Below are 14,760 nucleotides of genomic sequence, written 5' to 3' on the forward strand. Positions count from 1 at the left end.
TTAACATAATTAATTTACCAAGAGAACTGAATTAGTCAGAAGATGATATTCTGGGCTCATAAATATTAGTTCAGTGTTGTGGCTCTATAAATAAGCATTCATTTCCGGAAAGTTGGTCTTGAATGATCAAACCATAACTGAATTGTTTTCCTCAAGCCATCTTCCCTTTGCTCTCTATTGCACAAGATCAGAAAAATTGAACTGCAACATAAAACCAGCCTCTGAAACAACTGTTTCCATCCCATGGCTGCCCTCTGGACTATGAAGTACATCCTTGGGTAATAGACAGCTCCTGTCACTGGGGCTCAGGGGAAACATGAGGGAGAGTGCTGTTGTAGTTAGAGGTGACTTTGCTCATGAGGACTCTGACTGTGCCTGTTTTCTTCTCTTCTCTCTTTCCTTTCCTAGCCCCTCTCAAGCACAACTTAGTCTCCAGGCCATCGTTATCCTTCCAGACATAGGAGTGGATTTCCGCTCTACAATTGCACCAGCCTAGGCTATTCTAGTTTAAACTCTTTGCCAGTACTGTAAATCCTTTTCCAATAGTGACTTTAAGCCAAGCTATTTAAGCCCTTAAAGGTACAGTACAGTTCCTGCTTACTTGGTCATTTGTCATTTGATGCGATTGTATTAACTGAAAACTGCTCCCTGGTGCTCGTCATTCATCCTGTGTGCCTTTGTCTTCCAGGTTTTGATTCCAATTTCCTTATATGTTTCCATTGAAATTGTTAAAGTGTGTCAAGTATACTTCATTAACCAAGATATAGAGCTGTACGATGAAGAGACAGATTCACAGCTGCAGTGCCGAGCTCTGAACATAACAGAAGACTTAGGGCAGATAAAATACATCTTCTCAGACAAAACTGGCACATTAACTGAGAACAAGATGGTCTTTCGAAGATGCACTGTGTCCGGCATAGAATATTCTCATGATGCTAATGGTGAGTGTGAGGACAAGAGGCCTCAAGTCTGGGCTGGATTAGAAAACTGCTCTCTCCAGATCTGCATGAGCAGGAGACAGGAGAAACAGTCCACAAGCTTCAGGGCTTGCTGCTTTTCAAGGGAGGATGAATCCTTGGCGATCACTTGGGAGCCCAGAACTATTTATAGAATGAGCTGACATTGCCGTGCTCACTGCCGGGTCTGGAATGATATGCATCTGTTTTGGCTCATTTTCTGCCAGGCAAGCACAGCAGCCAGACAGAGCACCCTTCAAGTGCTAGTTTCTGCAGTGGCTTCGCTTTGTCCCACAGAGGGACAGAGAGATTTTCTGTTGTCACTCATTTATCTTTCAGGTATCAGCTGAAAATTCTCAGACAGGCACTGTGTACTTTATGCAGCATTCTTAGCCTTGGAACACAATGTCCCTTCAAGCCTGAGAGAAATGAGTGTCTATGCCTTTGGTTACTCAGGCAGCCCTGCCGTCTGTCTCCTTTCCTTATCCTTTGCTGCCTCCCTTCTTGCTGAAGAAAGAAAGGCTCAGGCAAAACCACCAAGATTTCTAAGCCCCTTGCCAGGAGAAGATACAGGGATGAAATATGACCTGCACTGCAGTCATATTTCTGGAGTAGTAGCCATTTTGAATGAGCCCCCCTCCCCAATCCCGCACAATTCCCTTCTTTCCAATAAGAACAACAAAACAGTACAGACTGCCAAGAGAATGGAGCTTTAAATGGTGAAGCAGTGAATGGCCACATCTGTAACTACTGAGCTATCTTTCCAGCACCTAAGAATTATCTTGATGGCCACTGTCTTCCTCTGTGTACACTACAGAAGGCATAGGGACCTACCTAGTGTTTAACATTTCGTGTGCACACCAGGTAAACTGCTAGTGGCATTTTCCATGCCTTTACCTATTTACCCTGTCTACCTTCCTACCCTCATTTCCCTGTCCCTACCATTAATCCTCTTGCCTCTCCTTCCCCTTCCCACCCACTCAGCTCTGTGCACTGGAGTATAGCCGTAGGCATTGTGTTTGTAGCAGCCTTGTAGAGCTGGGACTCAGTTTCAGACGGGCAAGAGCAGGTTTGAGATCTGTAGCACAGCAGTGCCTTCAATCAATGCTGATGTATCCTCTTGGTGAGGAGATGGATATATTAATAGTTTCATGTGTATATATAGCACATTTTATGCTATGTCAAAACAAAACATATGCACCCTCTAAATATGTTGTTATGAGTTGTCAATAAAAGATAATGTTAATAGCACAAATAAAATATAAAGTTGTCATCTGAAACTTCATGGGATAGAATTATAGATTTGACAGAAGTGCAAAGATAAGGCTAACAGGTTCTGTCACTTCCAGAGGAAACAGTTAAGTATCTGAGGAATAAAAGTCTTTATGCATCTCCGTGACATGATATGCAGAAGTGCCAGCCCTAAAACAGATATGTCCAGTTGGTTCAGTCCATGGTTTGACACTCAATAGTAAATGACTACAGATCTGTGCAATGGACCAGAGCCCATATACAAAAGCTAGCCACAGAGTCTATGGGCATATTCTTTTCTCATCTCATCACCTAATAATCTCCAGCTAGCTGGCTGCATGCCTATGCGTAGGCTTGTCTGAGGCCTCTAGGGTTAGAAACAGGCCTCAGTCCACAGTACAACAGAAGTGGCTCCTTCCTGGCTTCACAGCTTCAGGGGGAAGGAAGAGGCCTGAGAATTATAGGCTGCTCTTCTCCAAACTGAAGCTAATTCAATGTACAACCGCCAGAAAGTAGGTACAACAGCTACATACCCAGGCTTCTTTTCCTCCTTGAAATCCAGCTACCACACTAGGATGTATGTCACCAGAGAACACATGGGATGTTTGGCATCCTGGCACGGAGAAGTATGTAGTCTGATGACAGTGGGCAGGTGACTCCTATTTTATCCCTGTTCTTCTTATCTCTGAAGGAGGGACTGGTGATAAATAGAAAAGAATGGTTGATTGATGCCATGAGCACCCCTTTCTCTGGGCATCTCCCAGAAGTCCCCTGATGTTAGGCTGCCCTAATGTTTCCACCAAGTGCTGTGCCTGCACTTGAACTTCTGATTAAAGAAGTTTGAAGAAGTAATTCTGAGTAGGTTGCTTATTGCTCACCCATGTCTTAGAGAGCCATCCTCACCTGGCAATCCTGAGAAGATTTGTTCAAAGCCACTGGCCAAAAACAGTGGCATGAACTCCTTTTCATGCCATTTTTCAGGCACTCATGTGAATGTGGGAACCTTACTGGCTAGTGAATCCCCAAGGCTCAAGCTCATAACGGTAGTCAAGTCCTTTTTGGATAGAGCCTTACTGGCTGGGCTCAGAGCTGGCCACATACAATTAGGTTATGCAAACTCAAGAAAGTGAACCTTGCTCTTCTATATCACTTCATAGTCTAGCGGTGCATGTAGACAGCTCCCTCACTATTAGCTCAACTCAGTTCATGGAGAATGCAAGTGGGAAAGTTGTAGGAATGTTTTAAATCCCCTTGAACTGCTAAATATAGCCTAACCATTGAAGAGTGAGTATTGGGTATCCTCTAGGACACAGGCACATGGGACCTACAACATGCTGAATTAATTCAGTCTGCCCCCATTGATGTTTAGCATTTTGTCCCTGTGTCCATAGCCCAGCGACTGGCCAAGTATCAAGAGGCGGACTCAGAAGAGGAGGAAATGGTGTCCAAGGTGGGCCCAATATCCCACCGTGGCAGCACTGGGAGCCATCAGAGCATCTGGATGACTCATAAGACCCAGAGTATCAAGTCCCACCGGCGTACAGGCAGTCGGGCTGAGGCCAAGAGAGCCAGCATGCTGTCTAAGCACACTGCCTTCAGCAGCCCCATGGTGAGTGCAGGCAGTATGTGGCCCCTCTAGAGGGATGATAGCCCATCACTTTGCTTTCTTTCCACTGTCCTTTGTCTCTGATAATCAAAATTATCTCTTTTTAATCACATAAGTAAGCTCAGGCTTGGCTGTGCTCCATGAGCAGAGCTATCTAGCAACACCACTCTTTACCACTTTCTATTCCCTGAAACACTTATTCAGCCTCCTTACCATGGTATCTGATGCTGCGTGGTTGCTAAGTGAGCCATCTAAAGAGGGTGACAAAGAGGAGGAAGCCTAGCCAAATGAAATGAACAAAACGCCAGAACAAGATGACATGTGTGAACAGGCAGAGCCAATTACCTGCCCCATAAAGTTTTAATTAGATGAGCACACAGCAGATAAAACTGTTTCTCTCTTGTCTTCTCTATGGCCAGTGTGTTTATGGACTGCTGTCACTTGGCAGGGGAATTTCTCAAAGTGAGTAACAGATTCTTGAAAGGGTCCTTTTACTATGATTTTAAGAACAGAGGGAAATTAATCATGCTCACTTCGAATGGTCTTATTCTTTTAAGACTTTCTAGGCCTGTGTAGATGCTACCATTTATGTATAGGTATCTAGAATTGTGGATGCTAATCTTTGGATCCACATCTGTCATGTGGGAAGGAAGGCTCTGGGATGCAAGAGATACTATTTCCCTTCTAGCATTTTACAATGTATATCAAGACTACATGAAGTATTGAAATAATCTAATCCAGCAATTTAGTCACTTGGTCAACAATTACCGATATATTATTTATACCAGCAGAATGGTGAAGGTTAAATATCTAGTGAGGAAGATCAACAATTGATAAATGGGACCTCATTTTCAGTGAAACTGAAAACCTTCTGTAAGGCAAAGAACATTGTCAAGAGGACAAAATGGCAACCTACAGATTGGGAAAAGATCTTTATCAATCCTACATCCAATAGTGGGCTAATATCCAAAATATACAAAGAACCCAAGAAGTTAAACTCCAGAAGACCAAATAAGCCAATTTCAAAGTGGAGTACACAGCTAAACAAAGAATTCTTAACTGAGGAATCTCAAATGGCTGAGAAACACCTAAATAAATATTTAGCATCCTTAGTCATCAGGAAAATGCAAATCAAAATAACCCTAAAATTCCACCTTACACCAATCAGAATGGCTAACACCAAAAACTCAGGCAAGAGCAGATGGTGGCAAGGATATGGAGAAACAGGAACACTCCTCCATTGCTGGTGGGATTACAAGCTGGTATAACAACTTTGGAAATCAGTATGGGGCTTCCACAGAAAATTGGAAATAGTTCTACCTAAAGAACCAGCTATATCACTACGGAGCATATATCCAAAAGATGTTCCAACATATATCAAAGACACATGCTCCACTATGTTTGTAGCAGCCTTATTTATAATAACCAGAAGCTGGATACAACCCAGATGTCCCTCAAAGGAAGAATAGATACAGAAAATGTGCTACATTTACACAATGGAATACTATTCAGCTATTAAGAACAAACCCAGATGTCCTTCAAAGGAAGAATAGATACAGAAAATGTGCTACATTTACACAATGGAACACTATTCAGCTATTAAGAACAATGACTTCAAAGATTTGCAGGGAAGAGGATGGAGCTAGAAAATATCATCCTGAGTGAGGTAACTCAGACATGTTATGTACTCACTGATAAGTGGATATTAGCCCCAAAGCTCAGAATACCCATAATACAACTCACAGACCTTATCAAGCTTAATAAGTAGGAAGGGCAAAGTGTGGATGCTTCAAACCCATTTAGAAGGGGGAGCAAAATAATCATATGAGGCAGAGGAAGGGAGGGACCTGGATGGGAGAGAGAGGAAGGGAAAGAACAGGGGGCAGGATCATGTGTGGGAAGAGACAGGAGAGAAGTCCAGAGGGCCAGGAGAATGAATAAAAATAGGTAATAGTGAAAGGTGAGGAATGGAGAGGGAGGCAGGGAACCACAAGAAAGTCCCAGACAGATAGGAGAGGCTCCCAGGACCCAATGGGTATAACTTTAGCCAAAATACCCAACAGTGGGGAGATAGAACTTGAAGAGCCCACCTCTATTAGATAGACATGGCCTCCTATTGAGGGATAGGACCATCCACCCATCTCAGAATCTTTAACAGTATTGCTCCTGTCTAAAGGAAATGCAGGAACAAAAAAAAATGGAGCAGAGACTAAAGGAAAGACCATTCTGAGTCACCCCCACCTACCTTGGGACCCATCCCATTCGCAGACACCAAACCCCAACACTATTGTTGATGCCAAGAACTGTTTGCACACAGGAGCCTGGTATCCCAGCATCAGACTAAGACAAATGCAGATAATCACAGCTAACCATTGGACTGAGCCTGGGGACCCCAATGAAAGGGTGAGGGGAAGGACTGAAGGAGTTGAAGGGGATTGCAACCCCATAGGAAGAAGAGTATCAACTAACTGTACCCCTCAGAGCTCCCAGAAACTAAAGTACCAAACAAAGTATGCATGAGTTGGTCCATAACTCCTACTACATATGTAGCAGAGGACTGTCTTATCTGGCATCAGTGGGAGGGGAGGCCTTGGTTTTATGGAAGCTTGTTGCCCCAGTGAAGGGGATGCTAGAGAGGTAAGGAGGGAGTGGGTAGGTGGAAGGGTGAGCACCCTCTTAGAGACCAGGGGAGAGAGAGAAGTTGTGGAGGGGATATCGTGAAGGGGGGCAACATTTGAAATGTAAATAAATAAAATAACTAATTAAAAAAGTAAGTAAAAAAAATAAAGTCACAACGGTTAAAGAGAAGTTAAGTATCTAGTGAGACAGGATAGCTGATAATCATGCTGTCTCTGTCCACTTGCAGGATGGTTTTTAAAATGTGTTCTCATAATTTTAAGCCATGCAAAAGTTTCTATGATATGCTTTGAGAGAAAACTGTCAATTTTTATATAACATATATTGATTATGTAAACTATTTTAATTATCTAAATGTAAAGAGATGAGATCTCAAGGAAATGTATATCATGGCTTTCAAAAAGTAGATATTTTGTAGGTTCATGAGATGTAGACCTGTTGAGTTTTTCTATACTGATAGTATATTGTCTGTTTTATACAATGTAGAATTATAAAATGTTAGGTCTGTAATGGGATTGAATTCTATTCATAAATAAATAAATAAATTTAAATCTACCTAAATAGTTAAGGACCACACCACTTGACAAGTTAATGAGTCAGATACATCATGCAGCTCTCTTTCCTCCCCAGGAGAAAGACATTACCCCTGACCCCAAGCTGCTGGAGAAGGTGAGCGAGTGTGACCGGTTCCTCTCCATTGCAAGGCACCAGGAGCACCCTCTGGCCCATCTTTCACCAGAGCTGTCTGATGTTTTTGATTTCTTCATCGCACTCACCATCTGCAATACAGTAGTTGTCACCTCTCCAGACCAGCCACGACAAAAGGCAAGTTCTGCAATAGTGTGAGACCCCAAAGTGCTCTTGACACCCTGAGGCCTGCATTGTGACACCTGGAGGAAGGTAGTGAGCTTACTGTAGTGAGCTTCCTGCAGGAAGCTGCTCGTGATTAGTGTACGGGGATGCAGCAGGGTGCTTTATATGGGAGGAAAGAGGGCGTCACGCTGTCGGAGGTGAGAGGACAGATTGTTTAGATACCTCTCGAGCCCCTGACGGGAGGGGTCCACATAGAGGCCAGTGAAAACTAGGCCTCAAGGCTAACACATGACTTCAAAGAAACTACACTTACCCTGGGACTTCCTGGGCTTTGTGGCCTTGGGCAGAGTTGGAAGCATGGCTACCCAAAGTAATTTTATCCATAGCCTTGTGCTTCCAGCAACACACAAGAGGGATGATAAAGATAGACTGGTGAACAGATTCTGGGAGAAGAAGTGCAAACCTCAATCCTGACTGGAAGCCTTTTATACAGGCTATTCTAATCACTGTGTCATCTGGGCCATAGAGCTGTGGGGAGGTTTTAAAGGAATGTCTCAGAGTCAGGTTTCGGTATACAGAAGATATGAGGTGATGGTAATAAATACAGCTATCATCATCCCTCAGGCTGAAGTGAATGAGAAAGATTCAGTCAGACGTTGTTTGGCACTTTGTAAATAGCAGTAACAAAGTTGAGTTTGCTTTGGTGTACCATTAAAAGTCTTTTTGGAGAGAAGAAAGGTTCATGTGAAAAGAACTCCTGTGTAGCCCGTGTTCCTCAGAGAATTGTGCTCATGAATCAGATGGCATAATGGATGCCTGTGAGCCTAGTTGTCTATATCAAGTAAGCTGTGAATGGAAATGGTGTTCAGGGCTGAGTGTATGTCCCAGACCTGCCACCTTCCCACCTCCTGGCTCAGCTCTTCCAGCAGCCTCCACTAATGGAAGCCCTGGTGGATTATTTGGAGTGAGGAAGGTGGACCAACAGTCTTTACTTTGGCAGTGTATCAGAAAACATTTGCCACTTAGCTATGTTCTTAATTCTCACTACTTCAACTTAGCAAGGCCCTAAGAGGCCTGAGAGATCCTAAAACTGGGCAGAAAGATCCTAAAACATACACTCAGATGAAAAGTTTGTATCGCCAGCTCCAAGGAGAAGCGGATTCCTACCGTGATGCAGGCTGCTTTAGCATCCCTTACCTGGCTGTGGGAACTTTTGTCACAAAGCATTAAAGCCCTCCGGCCTGTATATCCCTGGAGCACTGAGTGTTTCCTAGGTTACATAAGGTGTGTTCTGATGGTTGCATATGCTATTATTCTACAGAGGAAACAATATTTACTCACCCACCCTAGTACTGCCCAATGAGTATGTTTCTGGATGCATTTCTGTTCCTGTATCTGGGTAAATATCATCTTCAGGAGCATTGGAGGCATGAGTGCTGCAGAGTGGTACCTTTCCCCACTTATGCTAAATATATAGCATATTTAGTCATTGTAGTGCACAAGGACATATGGCTCTGTGACAGAAGGTAGGCTTAGCATGCATGAGGTCCAGGACTCAGTTTTCAGAACCAAAAGAATCAAATAAAAAGATAGGCACTATGGGTCCAAAGGAAAAATGCTTTTCTCAGAAGTTTGGCCTGTGTCTCACTTCTCCTAATGCCTGGCTTATAGCAGGAAACTACTGTGGCAATCCACAACTTTGGTCCCAAAGGATCATGTTTAAAATTTTAATACTCTATACATTTCAGATTTGCATTGTGTCAACATTTGCTTTTTTCCCCATCTTTTTGTCATTATTATTATTATTATTATTATTATTATTATTATTATTATTCCTTATAGTGTGTTTTTATCATATTCATCCCTTTTCCAAGCTCTTAGATACACTCTACTTCCTAAGCCACTCAAATTTTGTTTTTCTTTCCCCAACTCCATTTTTTAATTTGCTCAAATATAATTTGTGCTGTCCATATACTTATGGAGGTATAGCCATCACTGGAGCCTGATCAACTTAGCGTGGGCAACACCTTTAAATCTGAGCTCCCTCGAGTCTTAGGAAGCTATCAGTTGCTCATAGCTACTTAGCTACAGGTGGGATTTCATGCTCTGTCCCTTCCATGTTGTAATTTGGTCTGACTGGAGCTCACCCTTGTATTTCAGATTCCTGTTTCAATATTTTCTCATCAAGTAAAGTGTGGCTTCATTGCTCTCTTGTTAATCTTTTGAACCTCTAACAATATTCTGAGTATGCCTCCCTTTTCTTTTTAGATGCTTGTTTAAAACTTTTTTAGTGATTTGATCACAAATCAGTCTTATTAATTCACTGGGAAAGATTTCTTTGGGTTTAGACATGTGTCAGGTATATAAGCATTTTTTCTGACGCAAGTCAAAAGAATATATAAACTAGTCTCTTAAGTAGCTAGGACTGGATTGGAATTTGTGATCCTCAGCCTCCTGAGTACTGAGAGTGCAGGTTTGATCCACTATTCTAGTTCTTTAAGTAGCTTTATCATTGGGGTGTAAGTGGAGCAAACAGGCTCAGTTTTGTGCCAAACATCAGTGAAACACTCGCTCCTCTGAGGCGCTTATGAAGAGTGAGGGATATGTGGGATTTTTCTCATCTGCCTTTGGACTGCTTCCCTTACAGGTAAGAGTGAGGTTTGAGCTGAAGTCCCCAGTGAAGACCATAGAAGATTTCCTTCGGAAGTTCACACCCAGCCGCCTGGCTTCTGGCTGCAGCAGTATCGGGAACCTCACCAACAATAAATCCAGCAACAAATCTGGATCAACTTTTCTGCCCAGCCTGTCTCAGGACAACATGCTTCTCAGGCTGGAGGAGAGGCTAGGTCAAACAGCGCCAGTCATTGCCAGCAATGGCTATGCCAGCCAGGCAAGCCAGGCGGAAAGCTGGACCTCAGAGTGCACCTCAGAGCAGAAGTGTCCAGGGGACCAGAGGGAGCAGCAAGAGGGGGAGCTTCGATATGAGGCTGAGAGCCCAGATGAGGCTGCGCTGGTGTATGCAGCCAAAGCCTATAACTGTGCACTGGTGGACCGGCTTCACGACCAGGTGTCTGTGGAGTTGCCCCACCTAGGCAGGCTCACCTTTGAGCTGCTGCACACACTTGGCTTCGACTCCATCCGCAAGAGGATGTCAGTGGTGATCCGACACCCACTGACTGACGAGATCAATGTGTACACCAAGGGGGCTGATTCAGTGGTCATGGACCTTCTGCTGCCCTGTTCCTCAGGTAACTAACCTCCTCTTACGTTGCACCCTAGAGCCAGGCAGGCCATTTTGAGAAATCCTACCCAGCTGTGTAAAGCTCTTTTTCATTAATCCTGCCGGTAGCACAGTTCCAGCATTCCTAGTGCTCAGTGGTATGAATTTAGGGGGCATTTGCACCTTGACCTCACCTTCTTCTGCCCTGTGAGCATAGTGGAATTAGAGATTTCTTGGAAAGCATCCCGCTTAAATTATAAGCAATGGAGAATGGGGAGACTTTAGGTCAAAAGTTAGATCTGGAAGTTTTCTTTCTGCTGTTGACTTGCGGGGGCAGCTTTGGGTTCTAGGCCACAATCTTTAGCCCGTTTGTTGGGCTGTATAAGAGTAGACTGGGGTCACAGGAAGCGGGCCTGCCAGCATCTTCATTCTGCTCTCAATGGGGCAAGCAGCCTCTCTCCATTTCTTTTGGGTAAATGGTGGTTTTGAAAGCACAGTGCAGTTAATCATCCAAAAGGTTATAACTCTGTCCAGCTAGAAATCCTCCTGACCTTCAGGAGGAAAGCAAAGGCCACCTTGTAAAGTAAACTGGGTTTATCCTCTGACAACACTGTTGTGAGAACCAAGGAGTAAGAAGGAATGTGGAGGCCAAAAGCTGAGGGAGGCCCAGAGGGGTCCAGCCCAGGGCTTTGCTGCTTGACCCCTGCTATCTTCCTGTCTTCCACATCCTGGAATCACACTGGGTACCACCTGTAGGGAGACTGTGGAGTTCCTGATGCTCATGACAGCAGAGAGGCAGAGTCCTATTAATGGGTTGATTTTCCCTTCCAAGATAACCTTCATTTTTTTCTTGACTTTTACTTACATCTACATAGCCCAGAGAAGGTAGCTATCTGAGCAATGTCCTTCTACTGGCAGTACCTTAAAGGCAGGATGATAGTTGATAAAGACTTCAGCCTCTAACACAAGTAAAGGGACATGTCAGAAGGAAGAGCACTGTAGAAAAAGGACTATGTGGAGGAAGGCATGTGTTGGGAGTGGGAGGGAGATTAGAGAGCTAGGGGGACAGTAATCAGGATGTGGTGTGTGCATGCATGAACTTGTGAAAAAGTGAAGTCACTGGCATGCAGGTAGGGAAGAGAGCAGCTGAAAAACCGATCCCATCCTAGCTGTAGGGGGCAGTAAGCCCTACATAGATAGGCAAGGAAACAGACTTTGTGAAGGAGGTCAAAGCCAGGCCACATGTATACTCTGTGCCAGTGCATATTTTAAGAGGTTTAAGAACATCACAACTGTAGACAAACCATAAAGAAACTATTATTATTAAATCTTGTAATTACATCATCCTTTAGTCAACTTTTTATCACTACAACAAAATACCTGAAAATATCAGCCTATAGAGAGGATTATTTGGGCTCACAGTTAAGAGATTTCAGTACACAGTTGTGTGACCCCATCACTCTCAGTATTGTGATGAGGCAGGGTGTCGTAGGCGCACCTCCTGGAACAAACTCCTTATCTCATGGCTAGGAAGCAAAAGTTGAAGGGGATGCAGTTCAAGTACGATTTACCTCTTCGAAAGCATATCCATGGTGATTTAATGAAATTCCAATCTTCAGGTTGTGGATATCATTCACCCTGCTCCAAAATAGTGGGACCAAATCTTTAATACACAGGCTTTGAAGGATTCAAATTATGTCACCACTGGTTCACTTTTAAAAGACACTTTATTTTTTCATTCATTAGTTTATTTATTCACTTTACATCCAGTTGCAGCCCTCCTCTCCTCCTATGCCACCATCACAGCCCCTCCCCCACTACCCCTTCCTTTTTCCCTCAGAGAAGGGAAAACCCCCCTGCGGTACCACCAGCCCTGGTGCATCAAGTTAGAGCAGGAGGTACATCCTCTCTCACTGAGGCCAGACAAGGCAGCCCAGCTCAGGGAAAGAGATCCCATGGTAGGCAACAGAGTCAGAGACAACCCCATTCCAATTGCTTAGAGACCCACAAGAAGACAAAAGTGTACAAATGTGTAGGGGACCTAGGTCCAGCCCCTGCATGCTCCTTGGTTGGTGTTTCATTCTTTGTGAGCCCCCAAGGGCCCAGGTTAGTTGATTCCGTAAGTCTTCTTGTAGTGTAAAAGACATTCTAAAATCAACGAAGGCTAAGGCTATCTCAGAAATAGATGACATTAAATAAAATAAATATAATAGTATGGGCTGCTTGCGATTTTATGCCTCATTTTCTCCTACTAGGCCACAGGGGAAGGAGCATTATCTGGGGCACTGGCAGGACACTCATTAATGGGTGAGGAGGAAGCATAGCAGAGTACCAGAGACGGTGGCTGCTAAGTGTGCCTAAGGCTTTGCTCTTGTGCAGCCTCTGCAAAGGAAAATACTTATCCATTATAAAACATAAACAGAAGCAACTTTAAAGTCAAGGTTGGGAGCCCACACTCTGGTTTGCAGAGCTTTGCAGAGCCTTCCACTTCATCATGCTGCCACAACACAGGGTTACTGCGCACCCATGTGCCCTCTTCCTTCCTGTCACCTATGGTGATCCTCAGGCAGAAGCCTGCCACCTGCAGTTAGCTGCAGATGAGAAGAGCGAAGCTCAAATCCCTTACATACTGGAAGGGTAGGTGATGACAGTGCTATCTTACCTTCTCAACTGCATGTGGCAAGTAGGGTAAATAAAAATCATTTGTTTGTGTGGATTTCCACCTTTCTCTGAGAATGTTGCCCTTGCTTTGGATAGGTAGGATGTATAAGTACTCTGGACATATTAGGATGGGAACAGTAGATAGCAGGGAGAGCAGCTGTGGCATAGCACTGGGATTACTGTGGACTCACCCACTTGGACACATGGCCGTGTACACACGTTGTTTAGTTTTTAGTTTGAGAAGATGAGACAAGTGTGGAGAAGAACAGACTGGTTAAAGATAGCCAAGAAGGAAGAGGCCACCCCACTTATGTATAGATAATGATAGTACCCAGGTCTCTTAGCTGGATGTAAGTCACACACTTTGTTTAAAGAGGTCACAGTGCTTTACCAGAAGTGAATGTGACAGGATAGGAGCCGTTATGTGGCATTATCAGAATATAGCCAGATCTTTGTCTTGCCTGTCATGGTGGGAAGTGACGTGGCATTAGGTACAAAACACAATCCCACCCAACTTACCACAGACCTCTGTTCAAATACCAGGTCTGGACTTCCTGGTTCTCCTCCAACCCTGGGTGAGTCATACACTTTCCGTGTGTCAATGCCTGCTTCACAGGAAGCCCTGTACACACTGGCTCAATTTCTAGTATGACAGGGACTTCTACTCCTCTGCTGACTCTCCTCAAGATTCCCTTGCCAGTCTGCTCTGCCCTCCTTTCTCTGAGAGCAAGGACAGAGTGCATGTTCACTGTAGCCCTCTGCCCAGCAGGGTCTCACATGCTGCTACCTACTACATTAGTAAATCTTTTTATTCTCTCTTCTCTCTCATGAAAAATCGAAGAATCACCTTTGCCCTGTTTTTCTATCTTAATGAAATAAAATTTCTTATTGAAAAAATATAATTTCCAAAGTATAAAAGAAATAGGACTTAGCCCTCTATAAACACATACATTAACATCAAGAAGAGAAACTGGTTTCCCTTTTGGGAGCCTCACAGGTTGTTAGCAGCAGCAGCAGCAGCAGCAGCAGCAGCAGCAGCGTCTCCCAGTGTCCGGCCAGTTGTTGCTGTCTTAGTCCTGCTGCATTTGAAAGTTGGTGAACATGCAGGCCATCTTTCTAGAGTGTGGTAGGAGCTGTCACTCTGGCACTTGTCTGCCCCTCCCTGGTTCAGTCTCAGCAGCCTTCTGCATGGATCCCTCCTCAAGCAGTGAAGGCACTGGCAGTCTTTAGTCCACTTCTGAGTGTACTAGTATTCCATTATCTAGGGCACCGAACACCTGGCACAGAATTTCCTCTTATTAGTAGGTAGGTAAAAGCCACATGGATCGCTGTAGAATATCAAGGGAGATGGGGGAGGAGGCTTTTGCACAATTGTGACATCACATGCATTGAGAATATTATAACTTTAGCTTGAATCAGCAGACTCTGGCTCCAGTCCAAGATATGAGTAGACGAATGGGTGATGCATACCCTTGCTCCAGAGTGCAATCTTCTTGGACTCTCAAGTTCTTAAGTGATTCTCACGTGGAGCTTGAGTTCTTCCTAGCCTTCTATATCCGCCACCAGATCACATATGAATCCCAGCACAGAAACAGGTCCTTCAAGCCCCAGCACAA

The 14,760-nt window shown here is 44.1% G+C and overlaps 1 protein-coding gene across 4 annotated transcripts in view; it reads left to right on the forward strand.

The window, feature by feature from the left end:
- Nucleotides 1-14,760, forward strand: part of Atp10a (ATPase phospholipid transporting 10A (putative)) — a 173,662-nt gene that overhangs the window by 135,548 nt on the left and 23,354 nt on the right. For all 4 annotated transcript variants that reach the window (NM_001439845.1, NM_001141935.3, NM_001439846.1 and 1 more), the window contains 4 exon segments: nucleotides 689-941; nucleotides 3,599-3,816; nucleotides 7,081-7,275; nucleotides 9,911-10,511. In NM_001439845.1, coding sequence (NP_001426774.1) covers nucleotides 689-941; nucleotides 3,599-3,816; nucleotides 7,081-7,275; nucleotides 9,911-10,511 — 1,267 coding nt within the window.

This window comes from Rattus norvegicus, chromosome 1 (assembly GCF_021556685.1).
Source record: "Rattus norvegicus strain SHRSP/BbbUtx chromosome 1, alternate assembly SHRSP_T2T, whole genome shotgun sequence".
Lineage (NCBI taxonomy): Eukaryota > Metazoa > Chordata > Mammalia > Rodentia > Muridae > Rattus > Rattus norvegicus.